The sequence below is a fragment of the Bufo bufo genome, chromosome 1 (assembly GCF_905171765.1).
Source record: "Bufo bufo chromosome 1, aBufBuf1.1, whole genome shotgun sequence".
NCBI lineage: Eukaryota > Metazoa > Chordata > Amphibia > Anura > Bufonidae > Bufo > Bufo bufo.
In genome coordinates, this window is record NC_053389.1 from 616,940,373 (window position 1) to 616,967,067 (window position 26,695).

The 26,695-nt window shown below is 46.7% G+C and overlaps 1 protein-coding gene across 4 annotated transcripts in view; it reads left to right on the plus strand.

Moving 5' to 3' along the window:
* The first annotated feature begins 2,359 nt into the window (after positions 1-2,359).
* The window catches only part of SIN3A (SIN3 transcription regulator family member A), a 70,910-nt gene continuing 46,574 nt past the window's right edge, over positions 2,360-26,695 (plus strand). For 2 of the 4 annotated variants that reach the window (XM_040413727.1, XM_040413730.1), the window contains exons 1-9: positions 2,360-2,497; positions 19,658-19,869; positions 20,623-20,799; positions 20,931-21,037; positions 21,782-22,061; positions 24,022-24,288; positions 25,821-25,973; positions 26,182-26,340; positions 26,542-26,631. In XM_040413727.1, coding sequence (XP_040269661.1) covers positions 19,690-19,869; positions 20,623-20,799; positions 20,931-21,037; positions 21,782-22,061; positions 24,022-24,288; positions 25,821-25,973; positions 26,182-26,340; positions 26,542-26,631 — 1,413 coding nt within the window. In that variant the 5' untranslated portion in view covers positions 2,360-2,497; positions 19,658-19,689. Of the gene's footprint in view, positions 2,498-3,605; positions 3,670-19,657; positions 19,870-20,622; positions 20,800-20,930; positions 21,038-21,781; positions 22,062-24,021; positions 24,289-25,820; positions 25,974-26,181; positions 26,341-26,541; positions 26,632-26,695 lie in introns of those variants that run through there. The other 2 variants (XM_040413729.1, XM_040413728.1) reach the window with 2 other exon arrangements.

Sequence of the window (26,695 nt, forward strand, 5' to 3'; positions counted from 1 at the left end):
TGGATCATATTCCTTATCCAATTTCATTAGTTAGCTTATTATTTTTTATTAAAGGGCCATCCATTCCATAGCGCTGTACATATGAAAAGGGGCATACATACATAATACAGACAATTGCACTAAGCATGAACAAGACGAGTTACAAACTGGTACAGAAGGAGAGAGGGCCCACCAGGTATCTATCAGGTATGGGGGAAGGACACAGTAGGTGAGGGGGAAGCTGGTCATGGCGGTATAGAGGCAGCAGGGTCACTGGTTGTAGGCTAGTCTGAAGAGGTGGGTTTTCAGGTTTCTTTTGAAGGATTCCAATGTAGGTGAGAGTCTGATATGTTGGGGTAGCAAGTTCCAGAGTTTGGGGGATGCACAGGAGAAATTCTGAAGGCGATTGTGGGAAGAGGTGATAAGAGGAGAGAAGAGAAGGAGGTCTTGTGAAGATCGGAGAGTGCGTGTGGGGATGTATCGGGAAAGTAGCTCAGAGATGTAGGGGACAGGTTATGGACGGCCTTGTATGTATTTGTTAGTACTTTGAAGTGAATTTGCTGGGCAATGGGGAGCCAGTGAAGGGATTGGCAGAGGGGAGAGGCAGAGGAGTAATAGGGTGAGAGGTGGATTAGTCGGACAGCAGAGTTGAGGATAGATTGGAGGGGTGCGAGAGTGCTAGATGGAAGGCCACAGAGGAAGATGTTACAGTAGTCTAGGCGGGAGATGATGAGGGCATGTACAAGCTTTTTCACAGATTCAAAGTTGAGGAAACTGCGGATGCGGGAGATGTTTTTGAGTTGGAGGCGGCAGGTGGTGGAAAGAGCTTGGATGTGCAGTCAGAAGGAGAGGGCAGAATCCAAGGTCACTCCAAGGCAGCAGGGAGCGTGTGCAGCATTGATCATGATAGATAGGTCTGTTGGGGGGGTTGAGCAAGATGGGGGAAAGATGATGAATTCTGTTTTATCCATGTTAAATTTTAGAAAGCGAGAGGAGGAGGATATGGAAGATAGGCATTGTGGGATTCTGGATAGTAAGGTGGTGATATCTGGGCCAGAGAGGTAGATTTGTGTCTTCAGCATAAAAGTGATACTGAAAGCCATGGAACTCTATGAGCTGTCCCAGGCCGAGGGTGTAGATAGAGAAGTGCAGGGGTCCCAGGACAGAGCCTTGCGGGACACCAACAGAGAGGGAATGAGACAAGGAGGTGGTGCGAGAGTGGGAGACGCTAAACGTCCGGTCTGTGAGGTATGATGTGATCCAGGAGAGGATATACTGTATATATAATACAACTAGTTAGTGGGAGATAGTCAGTGTAGGTTAGATAGTGTAGCTGATAGGTTCCAGTGCAGGGTGTTAGGTAGTGGTTCTGCTGTCCATACATACTACAGACATAGTGCTGTGATGTCACAACTATACTTAGTGCATCAATCAGTAACATCTACTCAGACCTGATAAAATGTAAAGTTGCATGTATTGTGCATCATTAGTGCCGATTTTGCACAATCGCAAAAATAATGACTGGAGATCACGAATTCTAGAATTTACTGCGAATATTATGCGAAAAATGCCCAAAATATTGCAAAAACGAATATTGCCTATGCCGCTCATCACTAAAAATGAGGACCCTACATGGGAAGGGGGGGCGCGGACATACTGGGCTCTGAGACCCCCAACGTGGAGAGGGCAAAACTAGCACCCTGACCAAGCTCTGAGCCCTCCCCTTAGTGATGAGGACAAAATGAGGACCCTGACTAGGCTCCGAACCCTCCCCTACATAGGGACGACAAAATGAGCACCCTGACAGGGCTCCAAGACCCCCTACGTGGAGAGGACAAAACTAACCCGGGACTCTGGGCCCTCCCCTTAGTGATGAGGACAAAATGAGCACCCTGACTGGGCTCTGAGCCCTCCCCTCTAGTGTGCCCAGAACACCCGCCTCACATACAGTGGCATACCACCACTCTGAGCTCGGAACTCCCCAGCAAACCGCCCTCCTCCATAGTAACCACAACCCTCCCCACTCCTCCACCAGCAGAAGCCTTCTCTGCTCTCTCTCCCCGTACTCCTTTCTTATAGCAGGTAAACACCACCCGGAGGCGTGTCTCCCTGGGAGAGGGCGTGTCCTCTGCCGTCCTCGGTAACATTCCACGCCCACATCTCCGAAAGGCAGCCACTAGCGCTACAAGGGGGCGGTGTATGGTGCCTGAAAGACGTAGAACGATGGGCGGGGTTTGCCTGTTCATTCCATTGACGGCCATTTTCCGCTCGCGCCTGCTTATTAGCGCTCAGGCTCGGGGGCGGGGCTAATGCTTAGGTCCCCACCCACAGTCGCTGAGCGCTTTCCCTCGATAACCCATTGGTTTCTGGTTTTGATGGGCGTTGGAAGGTAACCAATAAGCTGTCGCGCACGGTGGCGCCCTGTGCTGGGTGTCGGAGGCGGGATTTCCCCCGTGACAGAGAGAAACGGGTGGACGTTTACCGGAGACCGGAACCGAGCGGCTGGTCGTACAGTGAGGTAAGGAGGACTGTGCGGGACGAGGGAAGGAGGGAGTGAAGGGCGGGTCTAGCACGAGTGGTGGGCACACTCATGGGGGTCTGCAAGGTGGCAAATGCCCTGGTGGCGGAGGCGCTGGGGAGTGAGGAGAGGAGCCGTGAGCTGGTCGCCGGGCTGATGTGGGATCAGGATAGCAGAAGGGGGCGGGCGATGATGGGGGGACCGAGAGTATCCCACCACGGACCCTGTGCTGAGGTGGAGGCCGCAGAACAGCTGTGCGCGCTCCGGCACATGGGCATGTGGAGGGGGAGGCTGCTCCCCGGGGTGAGGGAGCCTCCGTATGCCGCACGGTGTGCCCCACAGCTGGCATCAGCCCCGATGCTCGCCGCCCGACGTGTACCTAGAAATGCCCGTGCTGTGGGTCCCGCTATGGGCTTGTCATTTCACGCCGACCCTCCCCCACCCGCCGTCTGTATACTGATCGGCCGCCTGGATGTGATGACATGACCCGAGCTCTGTGAGCCCGGACCTGTCCTCTACTGTCAGCGCGGACCGGAGCGTGTCTGTGGCCCCGGGTCCCAGGAGGAGTGACCCTCAAGTCACCCTGATCGTGCCCGAGGGGGTCCTATAGCCATGAGAACGAAGAGCGGGTCAGACAGATCCCACTCCACGCGCTGGCCGGCTCTGTGCCCAGCATCAGCCCGGATGGCATGCGTACAGTCAGCCTGCAGCCACCCACTGCCGCTCTCCGGCCCGGGCTCCCTTTTTTACCATGTAAACACGACATAAGGAGGTGTGTCTTGTGGAGGGGGCGTGGTTATCAGGGTTTCACTCGTACACTATTGAGCTCCGTCCCCAGCTCTGTGCATAGCAACCAATAGCTCTGGAAAGGGGCGTGGCCATGTTAGTGATGAACGTAGAGGGGTGGGCGGGATCTTGCTTTTCATTCCATTGACGGCCATTTTCCGTTCGCGCATGCTCGGTAGTGCTTTGTCTTAGGGGCCTGGCCTGTGGCCCCGCCCTTATCACCTCAAAAGTGGTTCTGCCCGTGCAGGCTATTGGTTGCTTTATGTGATAGACGTTTGTGAAGGTCCAATCAGCTGTCGCGTCTAGTAAGAGGGGTCGGAGGCGGGATTTCCCCCCTGTGACAGAGAAGAACGGGTGGACGCTTACCGGAGCCCGGAACAGAGCGGGTAATCCTGGGGAGAGCTGTATAGGCTGTGCAGGGAGCGCTCCCGGGGCAGCTGCTCGGACACAGGGCTAGTCCTGGGAGAGGAGTCACTTCTGACCTGTTCCCTGCTGAGGGGCCGCTGGGAAATCGCAGCGTTTTTGTATGATGATGATGATGGTGGTGGTGGCGGCAGTCCGGTAGCGGTAGAGCTACATGGATCCGATGTGTCGTGTGGTGGCACTGCCCCGGGGTCACCGGGAGCATGGGGTACAGGGGAGAGCCATGCTGAGGACTGCTTGTGATCAGATCCTGAGCTTCACCTCTGAGACTATTGCCATCAGCAGGAGGCACCTAAAGAGTTAAACCAGTGGATGCCAGTTCTGCACCAGCGCTGCTTCCAGTCTGTCGGCAGGATCAGCCCTATTAAAGCATCCATACTGCCTGGTAGGGTCGATCCTGCTGATTAAAATGATACCTGTCTTGTGAAAATCTATTGCAGTGTTCCTGGGGCTGTGACCCACCCTTGGTGCACTGAAAACCTAATTTGCAGAATGAATAGGTTTTCTTCTCTTGAATGTTGCCTCTGATTTTCACAAAACGGGTATCATCGTAAAGGGGTTATCTAGTAATTAATATTGATATCCTATCCGGGACCCCTGCTGATCAGGTGCTGGTGCTGCTCTTCCGAGGCCATGTGATGTCACTGTACATCCATGGGGCTGAGCGTGGCCCCCTGATACAGCTCATCGTGGGGGGTGCAGGGACTCGGACCCCCACCGATGTGGTAATAATTACTTGTCCTGAGGATAGGTTATCATTATCCGTTCCTGCTGATTAAAGAGGTTATCCAGGATCAGGGAGTATTCCTGGTTTAAAGGGGAGACTTTTATACCAATGGCCTGTCCTGAGTCAATGAGGGTCTGATACCGCTGTATGAGAAAACACAGACTCTTACAGTAGTGCCGCGCTCTCGCAGCTTTTCCTAGGTCAAGTGGCGGCACGTTCATTGGTCACATGACCTGAGCGCAACTCGGCCCCATTGAAGTGACTGGCTTAGCTGCAATACCAAGCACAGCCTTTTTACAATGGACGGCGCTGCGCTTGGTGAGTAAGGGAAGACGGCAGTGTTAGGCCTCTTTCACACAAGCGTCACGGATTAGGTCCGGATGCGTTCAGTTAAAAACACACGATTTTTGCAAGCAAGTTCTGTATGCCGTTGTTTCCGCGCGAGTGCAATTAAAAACTGAATGTGGAACCCAGACCCGAGAGTTTTGGTTAGGTGTTGTGTAGATGTTATTATTTTCCCTTATAACATGGTTATAAGGGAAAATAATAGCATTCTTATTACAGAATGCTAAGTACAATGTGGATTGAGGGGTTAAAAAATTAACTCGCCTCATCCACTTGATTGCGCAGCCGGCATCGTCTTTCTTCTTCTTGAAGGACCTTTGATGTCATCGCAGGTCCTGCTGAATGAAGATAGAAGGACCTGCGCTGACGTCTCCATGCTCACCACGTGGTGAGCCTGATGACGTCAGCCAAGCTCCTTTTGCAGGTCCTTCAAAAAGAAGAGGATCCCGGCTGTGTGATCAAGTGGATGAGGTGAGTTAATTATTTTTTTATAATTTTTTAACCCTCAATTGACGTTATACTTGGCATTCTGTATTAAGAATGCTATTATTTTCCATTATAACCATGTTATAATGGAAAATAATAAAGTAAATGGGGGTCCTGGGTCATACATCTCTCGTCTTAGCAACCATGCGTGAAAATCACACCGCATCCGCAGTTGCTCGTGGATGCGATTTTTCACGCAGCCCCATTCATTTCTATGGGGCCTGCGTTGCGTGAAAAACGCAGAATATAGAACCTGTTGCGATTTATTTTTATTTTTTCACGCAATGCACAAGTGATGTGTGAAAAACATTGCTCATGTGCACAGCCCCATTGAAATGAATGGGTCCGGATTCAGTGCGGGTGCAATGAGTTCACCTCGCGCATTGCACCCGCGAGGAATACTCACCCGTGTGAAAGGGGCCTTAGAGTTGAGGTCGGGCAGAGACACACAGCATTATAAATCACTATAATGCCATGCGGTCCGGTCAGGGCAGCAGAGCTCACTATGGGAATTCACGCTGTCACATGGAGAGAGTTTCAAGCAGTGTACTCGCTCGACTGAAACTGGTCTTAAGCTGTTATGCAGGGGATCGGGCTGTCACGCTGTATAATTACAGGGTTATCCCATGACTAATGTAAAAAATGAAAATCAGACATCATATAGTACATGACAAGCTCTTTCTAACAAAGCTAGAACCAGCTCTGTACCTCACATGGATCCAGAGATCTCCCCATTCATTGCTCTGCTAGATTTATATCAAGCTGACAGCTCAAGGGGCGTGTCTGTTCTGCTGCAGCTCAGGGGGCGTCTCAGCTCTCCCTATCACAGCTCAGGGGGTGTGTCTCAGCTCTCTCCCTATCACAGCTCAGGGGGCGTGTCTCAGCTCTCCCTATCACAGCACAGGAGGCAGTTGATGGATGAAACTGAGCATGTGCGGCCTTCTTGGTGAGCAGGACAAAGAAATAAGAAAACAAACTGCAGGTGGCGCTATACAGATACATTGAATAACTCGGTGGCTATGCTAAATGTTTAATTACATGCAATTACAAAAGTGTTCTAATCCAGCTGCTGGTTTGAAAACTAGAATATTTTTCGTGGGGCAACTTCTTTAACCAATTCACAAGTCAGGGAAAGTGACGGTCTTTCTAGGCACTGTGGGGGAGAGTTATCAAACTGGTGTAAAGTAGAACTGCCCATAGCAACCAATCAGATTCCACCTTTTCATTTTTGACAGCTCCTTTGGAAACTGAAAGGTGGAATCTGATTGGTTGCTATGGGCAACTAAGCCAGTTCTACTTTACACCACTTTGCTAACTCTCCCCATGTATCCTCTCCACTTGTCTCCTGTAGTGATGCTGTAGGGAAATGACCCATCCAGTGCCCATGCCATGCATGGAAGAGCCAGGTTTTCCAACGGGAGAACCATTCTGGGTATTAAAGGAGAATTTTGAGCAAGGGCTGCCCTCTCCAGTATGTTCTGTAATAGGTTGTCTGGTAAGACAGACACTATTTCTGTTTCCTGAAGTATTGGTGAGGGTACAGGCCATGGCTAGAACAGGCTGCACATGGACGCCCCACTCTGGTTGATGCTGTCACCTCGTTTTACCCTATAGAGATGCGGACATGCACGGCTAGATCGCCGCTAGCATGTCCGCAATATACCGGTCCCATATCTGAGTGGTTTTATTGAGTGTAAAAAATCATTTTAGAGATATGTAAATGACCCTGGTATGGTGCCCAAGGGGCTGCACTAACCGTTCTGGTGCCCAGCCACACCCCCCTGTGAAGGTGCCCAGCACCGCCTGTACCCACGAGTCTCCTCCTTGCTCACAGTTAGATTGCCTTAATCTCGCGATGCGCAGTTCCTTCCCCGAGGCTGATGCCAGCAGGGAAGGAACACTAGACCGCCACTGTGCATCGCGAGATTACGGCAATCTAACTGTGAGCAAGAAGGAGATTCGGAGGACGCAGGCGGTGCTGGGCTCCAGGAAGGTTAGTGCAGCCCCTTGGGCACCTTACCAGGGTCATTTACATATCTATAAAATCACTTTTTAAACACCATAAAAGGACACAGCTTTATAGGACAGGTATATTGCGGACATGCTAGTGGCGATCTAGCCGTGCATGTTCGCAGCTCTATAGGCTAAAGCGGGGTGACAGAATCCCTTTAACATGTCAATGTGCCTAGACCTGTGATGGCTAACCTCCGGCACTCCCTGTGGTAAAACTACAACTCCCAAAATGCACACTTGCTTGGCTCCTTAGAAATGAATGGAGCATGCTGGGAGTGGTAGTTTCACCAAAGCTGGAGTGCCGGAGGTTAGCCATCTCTGTGCTTTGGCGCTGGTTTCTACGTTTCTGGCTAGCTCCTGTTAATACCTATAGAAATTCTTGTAATGTGGCTACTTAAAAAAACAAAAGAACTGTCTCCTGCTAAATGGATGGCTTATCCTGTGCATCCCCGTCATTGTTTACAAGGCAAAGCTCTGTACTTTTAGTAGTGGGTGTGATTAGAACTAAGCTGCAATACCAGGTATAGCCACTACTAGGTGTGTGGCACTGTGCCTAGTGAACAGTCGGCTGGTTGTTGGGAGTGCCAGAAGTCCTAAAACTGCTTTAATACGTCATACAAGAGGGAAGAAAAATCAGATTTATTTCAGTACATGCGTGGTCCTGCTGGATTTCCATGTTATAGAGGCTGTATGTCAGTCTGTCTGTAGTGCAGAATGGGACATATGTTTTTATTTTCTCTGCAAATTTTACTTTGTCGCCGGAACTGCCTGCCGGATCCGGAAATCCATATGCAAACGGATATCATTTGTAGACTGATCCAGATGCGAATCTGTCTGACAAATGCATTGCAATACCGGATCTGTCTGTCTGGTGTCATCTGGAAAAACGGATCCAGTATTTATTTTTATTTTTTTCACATTTTCAAAGGTCTGCGCAACCAGATCCATTTTTTCGAACACTTGGTGCCAGACTCGGCATTAATGAATTTTAGCGGAAAATAATGCCGGAACTGGCATTCCGGCAAGTGTTCTGGAATTTTGGATGGAGAAAATACCGTAGCATGCTGCAGTATTTTCTCCAGCCAAAAAACTTAAGAGGGACTGAACTGAAGACATCCTGATGCATCCTGAACGGATTGCTCTCCATTCAGAATGCATTAGGATAAAACGGATCAGTTCTTTTCCAGTATTGAGCCCCTAGGACGGAACTCAATACCAGAAAAGTAAAACGCAAGTGTGAAAGTACCCCTACTCAGAAGCTCAAGAGCAACCTAAGATTTTAAGTATTTTTGTAAGATTTTTCCGGACGGTGGCATGGTTGTCTTTGCCACTCTGGTTGCGTGCTGCTTTCTTAAAGGGGTTCTCTTACTTTAGTAAGTGACTATTATCATGTAGAGAAAGCTTATATAAGCCACTTACTAATGTACTGTGATTGTCCGTATTGCTTCCTTGGCTGGCTGGATAAATTTTTCCATCACATTATACACTGCTCGTTTCCATGGTTACAACCACCCTGTAATCCAGCAGTGGTGGAACATAGGAAAAAGTGCCATCCTGGTGCCCTAGACAATGATGGGCTAGTGCAAGCACGACCACCAATGCTGGATTGCAGGGTGGTCTGTAACCATGGAAACGAGCAGTATATAATGTGATGGAAAAATGAATCCAGTAAGCAATATGGACAATCACAATACATTAGTAAGTGCCTTGTGTTAACTTTCTCTACATTATACGGTAAATGCTATTTGCTAAAGTTTGACAACCCCTTAAGGCGGTCCCATCACAATTTTATGCTGTGTACCCAACGTATTACCCGTTGGCCTCTGAGCTTTGTTCTTGTGTTTTCTGATCTGACCCCTTGTGGCCTATATGCGTAGGGGTCAGATCACAAAGAAAAAAATGGACTGCTCAGGGGGCCGGCAGGAGATACGCCAGGTACGCAGATCATATTTCTCATTATTACATTGTACATTTAAAATCATGTGGGAGAGAAGGTATTCTGGTTGTTCTACAAGCTGAAGGACTTTACCTCTGTGACCAAATCTTCAAGCATTTAAGGTTTTTTCTTGAACAACATGGTGCCTTACCTATTACCCATTAAAATCGCTGGACATTACCTCCATAAATTATATTTTCCCTCCTGACTGAAGAACAACAAATGAACCAATCTGCAGCAGCATGGCTTAAACGGGTTTACTGCCCATGACCTATCCTCCTGGAATATGTAATAGGTGGGGCGTTCAGCTGTTTGGGAAGTCACAGGGGCTCCTCTGAGAGTTGCAGCCTTCTGTGCGTACCAAGCATAGTATAGCGGCTAGCCCCACATCGAGTTGAAGGAGCGGAGGGCGATCCAATGCATAGCCGCTATTCAATGCACGGCGCTGGTTGGTAAGCACGGAGAAGGCCGCAGCTGATCGCCGGGAGTCCCTGGTGTCAGATACTGGTGACCCATCTGCACCCTCACTTGGCCTAGAAAAAGCAGAGAAGGCCATGACTCTACTGCCAGCGCCCCCACACCCACCGATCAGATACTGATGGATGACCTATACAGAGGATAGGTCGTCGGTGTAAAAATCTCGGAAAACCCCTTTAAAGGGTTAGTCCTATGAGAAAGAGGACACCATCTGTATGCAGCGACCAGAGGTGGACAAGATAATGAACCGGCCAAATTGGCTGTTCTGCGCCATGTCTGCAAGTCTCCTAGAAACAAATGGGAATTTCGGCAGTAGCGTAGCACCTGTTTCCATAGTCCTGACCACCTCTGGTCGTCTTATGCAGCCATAAATCGCTGAGAAGGGATTAACCCTACAAATGTTGCCAAGCTGCCTCTCCGTCTTCCTGCTAGCAACAAAGTTTCAAGCCAGTTCTGAGCAGCTCAGCAGGCCCCTCTCTCACAGTATGTTTTCTATGGACATGCTCTACTTTCAATACAGGTGTAAAGTAGAACTGGCTTAGTTGCCCATAGCAACCAATCAGATTTCATCTTTCACAGCTTCACTGGAACATGAAAGGTGGAATCTGATTGGTTGCTATGGGCAACTAAGCCAGTTCTTTATACCAGATTGGATAACTCTCGCAATAGACTTTCTACTAAGCCCTTCTTAGGCAGTGGAGACAAGATGCTCTGTTCGAGCGCTTCTTTCTCCTTGTCTTAGCAATCGGTGGTCTCAGCACTCAGACCCCCCCCCCCCCCCATGATCAAAACATTTGATATTTCACTATAACATAGATTTTAGTTTAGTTACAAAAATATGCAACCGTGCTATATCTACTGGTAGGAGTGAATGAAGAGAGTTGTGAATATGCCATAAATTTTTAAAAAAAACTAAACAAAAACCTGATTCGTCCACTTTTCATTCCTTTCAGAATTTTTTATAAATTTTTTCCCAGCATGGTCGCCTAACCGGACCGTTATTTCTTGTTAAGCCTCAGCTTGCTCAAATCCGTGAAAAGGTGGTCAGTGATGTCTCCGTGAAGATGTCCATGAAGGACCCGTGTGTCCATTTTTTGGTTGCTGTCATCTGTGTTTCATCCACATTATGCAGCTGAAAAATAATTTTCAAAGCATCTCTTCCTAATGATCCATGAAACACAGATGGCATCCCATAGACCATAATGTGCGTGATGGATCTGTAAACACGGACAAAATAGAGCACGCTTCCGTGCTAAAAACACAGACCATGGTAAAAACAACCGATGTGTGAATACACGCATTAAAAGGAACGGGTACGTATGCTGTCCGAGAAGAACATGTACTTGGAACACTGACATGTGAATGAGGCTTTAGGGGGTCATTCACATGGCAGAATAGAGTTGTTGCGATACCAAATTTTTGATTCGGTTTCGATACCATGAAAAAGTATTGCGATACTCGATACCATTCGATACCACGCGAAAAAAATAAACAAAAAAAGCCACGTGCATTCCTCATTTTTAAAAATGGCGAATCGCGCAGTTTTTATTTTATTTTTTCTGTTCCGGCATTCACCACCTAGATTTTTTTTTTATATTTTAATAGTTTGGACTTTTCTGACGTGGCGATGTAATATGTTTATTTATATATTTTATATGTGAAATTGGGAAAAGTGGGGTGATTTATACTTCATATTTTAGTGTTTTTTTTTTTTTTCACTTTTTATTTAATAACTATTTCCCCCCTTAGGGGCTAGAACCTGGGATCTTTCATCCCTTTTCCTATTCACCCTGATAGATCTCTATCAGGGTGAATAGGACTCCACACTGTCCCTGCTGCTCTGTGCTTTGTGCACACAGCATCAGGGATGTTACCATGGCAACCAGGGCTTCTGTAGCGTCCTGGCTGCCATGGTAACCGATGGAGCCCCAGGCTTACACAGCTGGGGCTCCGATCAGAAGCTGCCACTGCACCACCAATGAGGGGGAGTGGAGAGGTCCCTGTGGCCACTGCCACCAATGATTTTAATACTGGAGGGTTGAGAGGGGCCGGCGCACTGTGCCACCAATGATTTTAATGGGATGGGGGGATTGAGGGGGGGGGCACACTGCACCACCAATGATTTTACCCCTTTATACAGGAGGCGGGTACTAGCAGATCAGCGGCAGTTAACTGCCGCTGATCGCAGCTCCCTGTCAGGGGCAGGGTGCCGGCAATGCGATTCTGCTGCCGGCACTCGCCTCCTGTATGTGTTAAAGACTGACTACTGTATATGAGTCCAGACTTTCACTATTAGGCCACACAGAGCGGCGCCCAGCGATGTCTCAGCACTCACCATTTAGTCCTGGGCGCCGCTCCGTTCGCCCCGCAGTGCCCCATTACTGTCTCCTCTCCTGCTCCACATGCTGCTGATTACTATCGGAGCGATGGGAGGAGACATCAGCTTCACTAGTGGGCGTTCCTTCTCCCTGGCTGTAGCGCTGTCCAATCGCAGCGCAGGGAAAAGGAACGCCCACTAGTGAAGCTGATGTCTCCTCCCATCGCTCCGATAGTAATCCTATCATTGGTGGCGCAGTGCGCCCGCCCCTCCTCCGCCCCTCTCTTCTCATTGCCGCCCCTCCTCCACCCCCTCTCTTCTCATTGCCGCCCCTCTCTTCTCATTGGTGGCAGCGGCAGCAGCACAGGGGGAGGGAGGACTGCTTCCTTCTCCCCGTGCTGCTGAGAGAGAACATGAGCGCGCCGATAGCAGCGCGCTCATGTTCAGAGATACTAGACTGCGCAGAAGCGCAGCCCAGTATCGAAAAAACGGAAATCCCGGTATCGTATCGATACCGGGACAAAAGTATCGATTGGGTATCGAAATTTCGATACCCGCAACAACCCTATGGCAGAATTTGGGCTGCAGCCACATGGTGTCTGCCTCCCATTGTTTTCAGTAGGAGGAAGTGCTTCAGGTCGCAACCTGGCTGTTAGAAGCTGGGACCGCAGTCTCCTCTTGGCGTGTTGTGCGGACAGCTGCCACTTGAAGCTGTGGCAACAGAGCTATTGTGGCATCTGAAGTGAACCAACCACAGCAGATTAAAATTTTCAATGTGGACAGCCCTTTATGGGATCTGTCCCCAGATTTCACAACACAAACATTATTGAAGAGGACCTTTCACGGTTTCTGACATTACAATATATAGACCTGGCACTGTAGGGCATGTTTACTAGATGTCATATTGCTAATTTATTTACCAATACGCTGCTCCTTTGCAGCGCTGTGCCCCCGTTCTCATTTGCTGCCCACTGAGAAACGTGGCCGTCTCCTCTCTGTACTGGTGCTATTAATTAGCATGCAGGGTGGCAAAACAGAACGGGGGCACAGCGCCGCAATGGAGCAGCGGGTCAGTGGAAATATTGGCAATATGACTAGTAAACGTGCCCTACAGCGCCAGGTATTGATATTGTAATGTCGGAACCCGTTAAAAATTCCTTTTTAAATAAATCTCGTAGACCTGATGAGGCTGGTGTACTTGCTGCTCTTGAGTCCAATGTATTCATAAGTTAAACTTCCCAAATGACTAACCTAAGAACAGAAAGTGGTGAAATTAACACCTCCTAATAACGAGTGTAGACTCAATTTTCTGTCTTTAGGACAGCGGCATATTAACTACTTCATCACTTATCAGGTCCTTAAACCTTCAGCCATCTCGGGAACTGAGCCAGCACCATAGCCGGCCGTTGTCTGCTGTTTTACGAAGCATATATCCGGTGGCAGAGTTGCATGTCTGTTATGTACAAGTGCAACCATGGCATTTGAGTGACAAAACGTAGGAGCCAGGAGCCTTGTGAAGACTCCCACGCTTTCCATTGTAAAGCCCTGGCTTGGGCTTAAAGGAACTGTACACATTCCTGTAAATAAAACGCATATAATAGAGCACGTGTAGCCTTCTGATTTCCTTAGTTCTGTCCCCAAGAACTGATTTCAGGGGCCACAGCTGCAGCAAGGGCTCCATGCACCACCCAGTGGTGTACATAGAGAGGTAAGGGCCTCATAGCAAGGATCAAACCAGGCCCCCCACAGGACAGAAGGGTTTCTGCCTAAACCCCTTTCAATGGCCCTTGGGCCATTTTGTCCACTTCCTCGATTGCTAAAAGTAATTTCTTTAGAGGTTAGAGCCCTGACCAAGTTTTCACCTCCAGTAGAAGAGGAGATGATCCCAACTGGGCCCCTTAGCAGTTGCATGGTCTGCCGCTATGGTAGTTACGCCCCTGCATGCACCCATACATTCTGCTATACAGACATGATATATGGTGTATACACTGCAGCACCCATTATTTATTTAAAGGGAATGTGTCATCTCTGAAACCCCCCCCCCCCCCCAAACTAGAGTAAGCGGTCTATAGTGTAAGTGATGCTGAGTCCGGTTAAGTAACTTTTATCTCCATACTCGCCTGCATTCAGACATTGTGCTCCCACAAGCCAGCAGTAAAATGTATTGAGAGGACTCCTCTTTGAGTCCTCTCCATTATGTGTGTGAGCTCAGGAGTCCTCTCAATGCATATTACTGCTGGTTTGTAGGAGCACAGCGTCTGAAAACAAGTGAGTATGGAGATAAAAATGACAAAACTGAACTCAGTGCCAGTTACACTATACACTCAGGCTAGGTCATCAATATCAATTCGGCGGGGGGTCTGCACCAGGGGCACCCACGATCAGCCTTTTAAGGAAGCCGCGGCACTCCTCCAAGCACATCCACTATACAGTGGACAACGCTGTGCTTGGTATTGCAGCTCAGGCCCAGTCACTTGACGAAATAGCTAAAAAAAAACAACTTAAAAATATAAGGCCTTTAACTAGTTTTCAAATAAAAATCTAAATAAACATCATTGCCGCATCCGAATATGCAGGAACTGTAAGGGTCCATTCACACATCCGCAACTGTTTAATTTACACGGACACCGGCCATGTGTGTTCCGCATTTTGCGGACCGCACATGGCCGGCACTATAATAGAAATGCCTTTTCTTGTCCATGGCTGCGGACAAGAATAGGACATGTTCTATTTTTTTTGCGGGGCTGCGGAACGGAAGTGCGGATGCGGCCCCATTGAAAATGAATAGGTCCGCACCCGGTCTGCAAAATTGCGGAACGGATGTGGACGTGTGAATGAACCCTTACAGTGAGCACTATAATAAGGGGGGGGGGGGGGGGGGGGGGGGGGGGGAAATCAAACTGCCACATTGCTATTCGTTGGCCATTTCACCTACCAAAAAATTTAATAAAAGTGATTAAAAAGTAAAAAAAAAAATTACTTTTACATAGCTCCGTAGAAGGAAGTATAACAAAAAATATGGATGTCCTAATATGGTAATGCAAACCCACACCTACACTGAGAACGGAGCCCTGAAAGTGGTGGAGGGTGCACTGCGTATTTGCAGCCACCCCCCATTAATTAATTGGGACTGTCTAAAATAGCCGTGGCTATTTCCATCGGACCCATAGAAATGAATGGGAGCGGTGGCCGCGCAATCGTGGCGTGCTCCTATTCACTTCTGTGGGTAAAGCGCTTGGTGGTGGCTGGACCTTGGGAAAACCCATGGTCCTCCAGCCACCACCTTCCCCGCTCCATTCTCGATATAGGTGTGGGACTCGGACTTAACAGACAATGGGGACATATCCTAGCGATATGCCCCCATTGTCTCAGATGGGAATACCCCTTTAAGTGTTAAAACATAGCAAAAAATGTGTACATTTTGTATTGCAGTAATCACAGAATAAAGTTGTAAAGTAGAATGTATACAACAAGTATGGGGGGGTACACTACAAAAGGGAACACCAAGCGGTATAATGATAATACACTTTAATGTGTTGATCTATTCCACTAAGATGTGGTAAAATGTTAAGAACATACCCCTAAAATACAAATAAAATATAGACCATATACAAATCTATATAATGCACACAAGAAAATACCACAATTCGAATAGCAGCTGATAGAATTTAGCAGCACACCTGTGATACAGTCCTTTTCTATATAAAGTTGTAAAGTGACAGAAAACCATGAAAATGAAACTGGTAAAAGAGTGGCTCATATATATTTCACCCCAATAAAGGTGTTGTCCAAGACTAAATCCGCCCTCCACTTACCTAGTACCCACCGCTGGATTCAGTCTGTGTGGCTCCAGGATGGGCAGTTTCCCTCCCCTCTTCGCCAATGTCAACATCCATCAACGGGGAGACACACAGGATAGTTGGACCTGTGATTGGCTCCAATGACGTGCTCTCCTTGCATCACGTGGTGCAAATTGGGACGTCTAGAGTTTCTATACTTTTCCAACATGCTCGATAAGGGCGTGGGGCCCAAGATGCACCATTTTGCACCAGAATTCTGGAATAAAAATGAAGGGCATTGTCTCATCTTAGACATTGGTGGCATATCATTAGGATGCGCCACCAGGATCAGACAGGTGCGGGTCCCAGAGGTGGGACCCCTGAAGTGAGTGGAGAGCCGCCACATATTGACGGCCAACCTCCATTTCTATGGGACTGCCGAAAATAGCCTAGCGAGGACACTCTGCTATTTTCTGAACGCATGTGCCGTGCATTTTCCTTCATTTTGGGGTCCATTCTAGAGATAGGTGCGGGTTCCACCTCTGAGACCTGCAACTATCTGACTTTAATGGCATATCCCAGTGATGTATCATCTCAGACTGATGGCATAACACATGATAAGCCAACCAAGCTGGGGGTTGGGGGGCCGACTAAGGTTGTAGGGGCTTTATGGACTGGTCCTCTGGCCGACTCTTCAGTGCTCCAGTAAACTCATTTGCATATCGGCTACCCAGAGGACGGGTCATGAATATAAGAAACCAGACAACCCCTTTAATACTCTGTGAAAATGGATGCATTTGGGGGTACAGTAAATGTCCCCATATATTCCTTTGCCTGTCCTCTTATGACTCCATGCAAAACTGAGCCAGCATGGCACCGCATGCACCAGGCCTTATACAGATGTACACTGCTCAAAAAAATAAAGGGAACACTTAAACAACACAATGTAACTCCAAGTCAATCACACTTCTGTGAAATCAAACTGTCCACTTAGGAAGCAACACTGAGTGACAATCAATTTCACATGCTGTTGTGCAAATGGGATAGACAACAGGTGGAAATTATAGGCAATTAGCAAGACACCCCCAGTAAAGGAGTGGTTCTGCAGGTGGTGACCACAGACCACTTCTCAGTTCCTATGCTTCCTGGCTGATGTTTTGGTCACTTTTGAATGCTGGCGGTGCTTTCACTCTAGTGGTAGCATGAGACGGAGTCTACAACCCACACAAGTGGCTCAGGTAGTGCAGCTTATCCAGGATGGCACATCAATGCGAGCTGTGCAAGAAGGTTTGCTGTGTCTGTCAGCGTAGTGTCCAGAGCATGGAGGCGCTACCAGGAGACAGGCCAGTACATCAGGAGACGTGGAGGAGGCCGTAGGAGGGCAACAACCCAGCAGCAGGACCGCTACCTCCGCCTTTGTGCAAGGAGGAACAGGAGGAGCACTGCCAGAGCCCTGCAAAATGACCTCCAGCAGGCCACAAATGTGCATATGTCTGCTCAAAAACTGTCAGAAATAGACTCCATGAGGGTGATATGAGGGTCCGACGTCCACAGGTGGGGGTTGTGCTTACAGCCCAACACCGTGCAGGACGTTTGGCATTTGCCAGAGAACACCAAGATTGGCAAATTCGCCACTGGCGCCCTGTGCTCTTCACAGATGAAATCAGGTTCACACTGAGCACATGTGACAGACGTGACAGAGTCTGGAGACGCCGTGGAGAACGTTCTGCTGCCTGCAACATCCTCCAGCATGACCGGTTTGGCATTGGGTCAGTAATGGTGTGGGGTGGCATTTCTTTGGAGGGCCGCACAGCCCTCCATGTGCTCGCCAGAGGTAGCCTGACTGCCATTAGGTACCAAGATGAGATCCTCAGACCCGTTGTGAGACCATATGCTGGTGCGGTTGGCCCTGGGTTCCTCCTAATGCAAGACAATGCTAGACCTCATGTGGCTGGAGTGTGTCAGCAGTTCCTGCAAGACGAAGGCATTGATGCTATGGACTGGCCCGCCCGTTCCCCAGACCTGAATCCAATTGAGCACATCTGGGACATCATGTCTCGCTCTATCCACCAACGTCACGTTGCACCACAGACTGTCCAGGAGTTGGCAGATGCTTTAGTCCAGATCTGGGAGGAGATCCCTCAGGAGACCGTCCGCCACCTCATCAGGAGCATGCACAGGCGTTGTAGGGAGGTCATACAGGCACGTGGAGGCCACACACACTACTGAGCCTCATTTTGACTTGTTTTAAGGACATTACATCAAAGTTGGATCAGCCTGTAGTGTGTTTTTCCACTTTAATTTTGAGTGTGACTCCAAATCCAGACCTCCATGGGTTAAAAAATGTGATTTCCATATTATTATTTTTTTGTGTGATTTTGTTGTCCGCACATTCAACTATGTAAAGAACAAAGTATTTCAGAAGAATATTTAATTAACTCAGATCTAGGATGTGTTCTCTTTATTTTTTTGAGCAGTGTATATTAGTTGAGCTTTTTAGTGGTCCTTGAAGTACTTGATAGTTGTAGTTGGATAACGTTGGCCATCCCTTTAGTTCTCACATGTATACACTTTTTACAATCCCAAATCCGGAATTATTGTGCCTCAGACTCTCCCGAGCATAACCTGAGGCCCTCAACATCTCCTAAGAATACAAGCCCAAGATGTGCAGAGACTATACATGCATATAGATTCAGCATTCACATGTCCGCAAACGGACACAGGCCATGTGCCTTCCGCATTTTGCGCACATGGCCGGTCCCATGATGGAAATATCTATTCTTGTCTCTCTTTTTTGCGGGGCCACAGAATGGAATTGCTTTTGGGACAGCTGTTTTGCTAAAAAAAAGAACTTTTATTAATATGCTAATGAGCCTCTAGGTGCTATGGGGGCGTCATTAGCACCTAGAAGCTCCGTCTACCTTCACAAACTGCCGCCGCCCGGCGCGTCCCTCCAGCCCGCCCATCTCCTCCTGAATGCGATCCTCCCTGTGAGCGCCTGTATTCGGCGCATGCGCAGTGAATGTCTGACCGCTTCCCTGCTCAGACATCTCCACTGCGCCGATGACGTCATAGTGCTCCGGGGAACAGGCGCAGTGGAGATGTCTGAGCAGGGAAGCGGTCAGACATTCACTGCGCATGCGCCGAATACAGGCACTCACAGGGAGGATCGCATTCAGGAGGAGATGGGCGGGCTGGAGGGACGCGCTGGGCGGCGGCAGTTTGTGAAGGTAGACGGAGCCTCTAGGTGCTAATAACGCCCCCATAGCACCTAGAGGCTCATTAGCATATTAATAAAAGTTCTTTTTTTTTTTTAGCAAAACGGCTGCCCCAAAACCTATTATATTAGGATGGTTTGGTAGAGCAGACACTAGCGGATCGCTAGTGTCTGAAAGCTAATTATGTGAAACGAAGTGATAGAAACCCTTTAACTTCAGCCTCTGGTCTGTCCTCACACCCAGAGTATGCCGCAGTGATCAGCAGCACTATACCAGTGCAGCCTGTGCTGGGTCGCTTCAGTTTATGCCCACGCTGTGGCATAGGCAGCAAGGGCTGTAAAGACTACACCGCCTGCTCTAATATTACATAATAATTTTTTTTAAATCGTCAGACACTAAAAGGATGACTGAATCGAGTTGCTTTGATGAATTGTCCTGCCCTACTGCTAACCTAGTCAGTTTCTGGTCCGAGTCTTGGATTTGCCACAGAATGATCCAACAAACCTTCCTGGATGCTTTCCGTTTCAAGACGTGTGATGGTGGGGGGTATTGGGGTTGATGGCCATCACATCTCATTCAGGTTTACAGTTAAGCTGGACTTTAAACTTAAAATTTGCAGCTCTGATAATGACTATCCTCTTACCTACCTGCAGGGACATCACTGGCACCCGACTATGTTTTCAGGATGAAGCGGAGACTGGATGACCCAGAGCCAGCACCCTACCCACCCCAGCCACGGCGGATCACTGAACCATTTGCCCACCAGCACCGTGTTCTCGCTCCAGCCCCTCCTTCTTATGAATCACAGTCTGATGCCATGCAGCCCACAACGGGCGTCCAGTACTCTGTGACTCCTGGATATCAGGTAAAACATTTCTGTTTTCAGGTTATTTTAATTTTTTTGTGTGGAATATGTACATACAATACTTTTTAAATTAATGGTAATATATCAGGATTATATGCGTTCTTCCCCCCCAATAACTGCAAAATATATATATATATATATTTTTTTTATAAAAACAAACTCTCCCAACAAAATTGGGGCCTAAACTACAGCACGCTGATATGTGCAGCATATAAATGAAATCCTAGGCTGGGTTCCCTCCGCTGTACTGGAGCTCATAGACAAAAGAAAAAAGGGGGGAATACATATACAGCAGATCACCAATAATTGGGAAAAGTTATACTGAAAAGTGATCCAAAATTCACTAAATGTGTATAAAATGTAACTTTTAATGATCTCTTATAAAATCAATGGCCCTCAAGTTAAATAATATAAATAAACAAGTGAAACCAAAAACCAAAAGCTTCTGTCAAAATATATCATCACAAAACAAAGCTTTTTAAGTAGTAGGAATAATAGTGCACGGCGGCACTTCAAATTGAAAAATCATTTGTCCTACCACTCAATCGTAGACTTCCAGGAGGCATTAATTCTCACAGGAGGCAGGATAAAAATGTCTATGCAGAGAAGAAAGAGAATGGTTGCGAACAGAACGGGGACTGGGACTACTTGTCCCTAATGGTGGTGCTACACTGGCCCTGATGGCCTATCCACATTTTTTTTTTTTTTTAAATTTGTCATCTATTTGAATTGTTGATTTTAATTTTCTTCCAGGTTTCAACAGTGCCTCAGAGTTCTGGCAGCCATGGACAAACACCTCTGGCAGCCGTACATGGTGCTCATCATCACAGCAACCCTGTGCCTGGCCATGGAGGTCCTGGGGTACAAAGTCATCCTCATTCAACCCCTCCGGCTGCACCTGCCCAGGGTCAGCAGTTCCAGAGGCTAAAGGTATGTGAATTAAAGATAGTATCTTCATTTTGTAGCTTTCATTGGCTGAATGCGTCATGTGAATTTAGATAGGATAGATCTTTGCACTGAAATAGGATAGTTAAAAAAGATCAAATGTCGTTTTCTTTCAGGTGGAAGATGCACTTTCTTACCTGGATCAAGTTAAATTGCAGTTTGGCAGCCAGCCCCAGGTTTACAATGATTTCCTTGACATTATGAAGGAGTTCAAATCTCAGAGGTAAATGGATCACAACTCAGCAGCAACATTTTTGGTAGGTAAAGGGGTTGTCTCACTTGTCATGTAGAGAAAGTTACTACAAGGCACTTCCTAATGCGTTGTGATTGTCCATATTGCCTCCTTTACTGGCAGGATTCATTTTTCCATCACATTATGCAATGCTCATTTCAGGGGGTTACGACCACCCTGCAATCCAGATGTGGTGGTCGTACTTGCACACTATAGAAAAAGTTGCCCATAGCACTTCTGGTCACTAGAGGGGGCCATCCTCTTCCTATAGTGTGCAAACACTTCCACTGCTGCTGGATTGCAGGGTGGTCATAATCCCTGGATATGAGCAGTGTATAATGTGATGGAAAAATGAGTCCAGCCAGCAAAGGAGGCAATATGGACAATCACAATACATTAGTAAGTGGTAAGTGCCTTTTATTAACTTTGTCCAAGCGATAATGCCATTTGTTGAAGTGAGACATCCCCGTTTATGCCTGCTTTATACATGTTTCTTCTTCTGCTTAATAGAATGCAGACTGAATAGTTGAGGCTCTTTGGCATTTAAGCCAAAATCGGAGCTTCTGACTTTAGAAGTACCATATAAAACAGTAAATCCGTGATGAGACGTCTCCAGTCTATACTGGACCAGGCTTGACCTCTGTTTTTTTTCTTTTTAATAAATACATAAATTAAAACACATTTGTCAAAAATCTTTAAAAAGTTAAATTATATTTTGTTTTTCATCTTTTCCAGTATTGACACTCCAGGGGTCATCAGTCGGGTTTCCCAGCTTTTCAAAGGCCATCCGGACCTTATAATGGGTTTTAACACATTTTTACCCCCGGGGTATAAAATAGAGGTGCAAACAAATGACTTGGTAAATGTCACAACACCTGGACAGGTCCACCAGATCACAACCCATGGTCTTCAGCCCCCTGTCCCACAGGTTCCTCCACCTTCACAGCCGTCCACGCAGACTGCCCCTCCTCCAGTACACCCAACGCCTCCACCAGCCCCAGCAAAAGTTAGTAAAGTAAGTGTCATATGTTGTCATTGAAGTGACCTTATTAGTAGTATGATTAGAGTGGCTGACCTGTCTGTCTAAAATTGTAAAAAGCCCATAAACTGTAATGATTTATACATGTGATTGTGTACTGTACCCCAGCTTGACGTTGAAGGCCCCGGGCTACCTTGGAATTTTACTATGTTAACACAGCAATCTGATATCCTAACTTGTTCACATGACTGCTTCCCCCACTGCACAAGCGCTGAATAGTAATTCGACGTGTGTCCCTATACAAAGAGCAGCGTCTGCTCTGTAGTGAAGGAGGCCAGGAACAGCCATGGAAGCATGACCACTGATACCAGGGACCTTTATCTTCAAAGTCTGGGGTACCACATGTCATTGTAAACATTGTGCAACATTACTGTTTATTGGCTTTTTACAAATTTATGTATCGATTGACCCCTTTTAAAAGTTCTTCATATGAGATTGTTTGCATTATGGCTAGGGCTATGCTGCGCTAAAGTCTACAACAAAAATGATTCATTGTAGCATGAGCACATATGTCAAACTACAACTTCCATCATGCTCAGATGCCTGCAGCTATCGGGGCATGCTGGGAGTTGTAGTTTTGCAACAGCTGGACGGCCATTTTTTTGTCCCTGTCCTAAAGATTCAAGGTCACTTCAACTGACCTGATCTTGGGGAGATTAACGGGGTCATTAATCAAACTGGTGTAAAGTAGAACTGGCTTAGTTGCCCATAGCAACCGATCACAATTCACTTTTCATTTTCCAAAGGAGCTGTCCAAAATGAAAGGCATAAGCTGATTGGTTGCTGTGGGCAACTAAGCCAGTTCTACTTTACACCAGAAGTGCCTAAAAAACCATCTGATCAGAATTTCTGACCCTTCTCTATGATGTCTCAATAGTTTACATTATTTACACTTGAAAAAATAAATGTTCCTGTGTTTTTTAAAAACCGTGAAACCTTTCACTGCCAGGGCAATTTACACACTTTGCACCAGTATAACTGAAACCTGAACTATGAAATACAGAAAAATCATTTTAAACGATCGTACATTTTCTGAAAGTAGATGCCCTTTACTAAAAATGAAACCTAGCACTTTACAATCCTTGCTGCCGTCACATAGTTTAGCATCTAAAGCATAGCATTTATAAAAAAAAAGGCATAAGAATTCGTGTTGGGGGTTAAAAGTCTGAAACGAGCAGAGTTCCTACATGTCTCTTAGGCTGGGTTCACACTTGAGCGCATTTTATATGCGCGTTTAACGCGCGTTTTTGTCGCACGTTTTTTTATGCACGTTTTTTGCAATAGTAAACGCGCGTTTGTGTGATTGACTGCAGTGTCCTATGGCCACAAACGCGCGTCAAAACGCCCCAAAGAAGCTCAAGAACTTGTTTGAGCGTAGGGCGTTTTTCAGCGCTGTAAAACACTCAAGTGAGAACCAGGGCCATAGGGAAGCATTGGTTTTCATGTGTTGAGCGTTTTACAGCGCGTTTGAACGCGCTGTAAAACGCTCAAGTGTGAACCCAGCCTTACAGCTATGTCTTCGTGCTCTCACTCCTTTACAAGGGTAAAGGATACACCACCGCCATTACCTACAGTAGGTATTACAGTCAAGCACAAACAGAAAAAAGGGGTGACGGCATGAAGAAAAGATCTGGAAGCTGTACAGGGGAAAGATGGCTGTAAAAAGCCATCATCTTTCTTCTTCCCTTGCAGCTTTATCTATCCTTTACACTCACAGAATCAGGAAGTAACACTTTTCGTTTGGTTCTCTGAAGATTGTATATGTCTTATTACTTACCGTAAGTCCTTGGCAGTGACCATGTTTACAGCCTGTGGTTCAAGATGGCAGAATGCAAACGCTAAATTATGTTAACATTTCTGTTAATTCTGCCATTATTTTGCATGCTCTGCGTGTGATATTTAATATTAATTTTTATTTCAATATTATTTTTTTCAGCCGGTGCCATCGCAGGCGCATACACCAACAAATCAGCAGAGCACACCAATTCAGTACCCATCCCCTCGTTCTCCACCAGCACAGCCACACACACCTGGGCCGTTGGCACATGCCACGCCAACGGCTACTGCAGCTACTCCAACCATGCAAAATAACCAGCCAGTGGAGTTCAACCATGCCATCAATTACGTGAACAAAATAAAGAACCGCTTCCAGGGCCAGCCTGACATATACAAAGCCTTCCTTGAGATCCTGCACACATACCAGGTTAGACTGCGCAGTTTCACTATTCTCTTCTAAAGTATTATGTGGAAGAAAAACTAGGATTATGAAGTATTCTACATCTGACGCATAAAACATCAGTGGTACAGCAGCTGCCTCTGTCCCCTGGAGAGATGATATCAAAGCAGAGGTTTGGTCCCCTTCTCCAACACATCAGACACCCATGGCCAAGCCAAAAACCTAATGTGGTCTCCCAAATCTTCCTTCAGTAATACTTGGTGGCTTCGTCATAATTTGTAATCTCAGTTTTTTTTTCTTTATGCCTGAATACTATAGCTTGTAATTATGTCTTTCGTTAGTGCTGAAAGTGTATATTCCTGATCAGATGCTCATCTGCTTGCTGAAATTATGTCTAAAAAGGTTGTATTTCACCGTTATATCTGAAAAGCTCAGAACACAGATGTATTGGGCAGCATATTCTAAAGTACGCAGTTGTCCCTTATTACTGTAGCGGTAGTCAGTAGTGCCTGTGAGGGGAAAATGGGGAATTGTTGTTATATCCTATAAATGAATAGTTGATAGCACTGGCTAAAAGACAGCACATAGAGCCTAAAATGTCAACATGGATAAGGCTGTCCTTTACATTGAGAATAAGACCTGTGTGTGTTGTCTATGTAAAAGATTCTGCTTCTACCTAGCATAATGTATAGGTCTACCTTTCATTGCTTCCATGCATGAAGTCTGAAGCCCCTGACAAACTCTGTAGTCTGAACCTGCAGCCATCCTCCCTTCTATATGTCCCCTTAGTAGGTAAAGCCTTTTACATTGCCCGATGTTAGCAGATTATTGCTCGTTAGCGATGATCTGCCAATGTAAAGGTGCCACCAATTACCTCATGAAGGAAAAAAAAAAAACACAAGGTAATAGGATTGTTGGTGCAGTCACCTAAATCATCTGCCGTCAGCAGTTCGTGCCATGTAATCGCCACCCTTCTGACAGCAAAAAATAATGCTGTGTGGGGACGGGCGATGGGATTAGCGATAGATTCTTCCCATACTGTGGAGGAGATCGCTGCATGCAAATGAAGCTTTCTCCTCCATTGATGAGCAAGGGTTTGTCAGGAAGGAACCACTTCCCTCTCGACAATCTTCAGCTTCATCTGTCAGCGTAAAGAGGCCTTTAGCAAGAACTAAGGGATAAGTGAAATAGTTTAGGGCAGGGATGCTCAACTTGCGGCCCTCCAGCTGTTGCAAAACTACAACTCCCAGCATGACCGGACAACCTACAGCTATCAAACTACAGCAGGGCATGGTGGGAGTTGTAGTTTTACAACAGCTGGAGGGACGAAGGTTGAGCATGCCGGGTTTACGGCTACAGGATTCCACTACATAGGGTTTGCTGTCAAGCATAGTTCTGCATAAGAGCTGTAGAAAAAAAAAAATTGACATTTTACAAAATTGCTTTATTTAATAGCAAAGATGGCCATATGCATTGATGTTACCTTAAAGGTATAATAGTTTTATGTTTGTGGTGGCTCCATTCTACCTGCAATATGTAAATGCTTCTTCTCTTCATAGAAGGAACAGCGTAATGCCAAGGAAGCAGGGGGGAACTACACCCCTGCTCTGACCGAGCAAGAGGTCTATGCCCAGGTTGCACGACTTTTCAAGAATCAGGAAGATCTTTTGTCAGAATTTGGACAGTTCCTGCCCGATGCCAATAGCTCAGTGGTAAGTTATCAGATCCTTGTGTGGAGTTGGTGTAATATTTGCAGGCTGGCTGCTTCATTTGTATGTTGTTGTTAGAAAAGCTTTTTTTTATTTTTTTTATACCGAAGCCTGGCTAAGAGAAGATCCCCTCTGGCACTTTGTCGCGAAACATTATGATTTTCAGGAACATTTCATGTCTTACCTGGAATTTCTTTTTTTTTTTTTTAAGCTTTTGAGCAAAACCACAGCAGAAAAGGTTGAGTCTGTGAGGAATGACCACGGCGGCACTGTGAAAAAACCTCAGCTGAACAATAAACAACAAAGGCCCAGCCAAAATGGTTGCCAGATACGTCGACATTCAGGACCCGGCGTCACTCCTCCTGTTAAGGTGAGTGTAAAGCATATTCAGATGAGAAGAACCATTCGATTGATTAATAAACCTGAAACATTGTGCATTGTATTTGTGTAACATCGTTAGTTTTCAAGAGGCTTAAATGTCTTTTAATAAGTGAAAAATTACTTGCCATTTAAGATCCGTATTTAAATTGTGCCCTAGTTGTTTCTCGCTAACTTTATTCTCTTTTAATAGAAGAAACCGAAAATACTTATTCCAAAGGACCAGTCCTCGACTGATGCAAACAAACATGGAGCAGGGGCAGAGTCTCAATTCTTTGATAAGGTGACTATGACTATTAAGTTACTACTTTCTGTTAAACATGTACAGTAACACATGAACCTGTCAT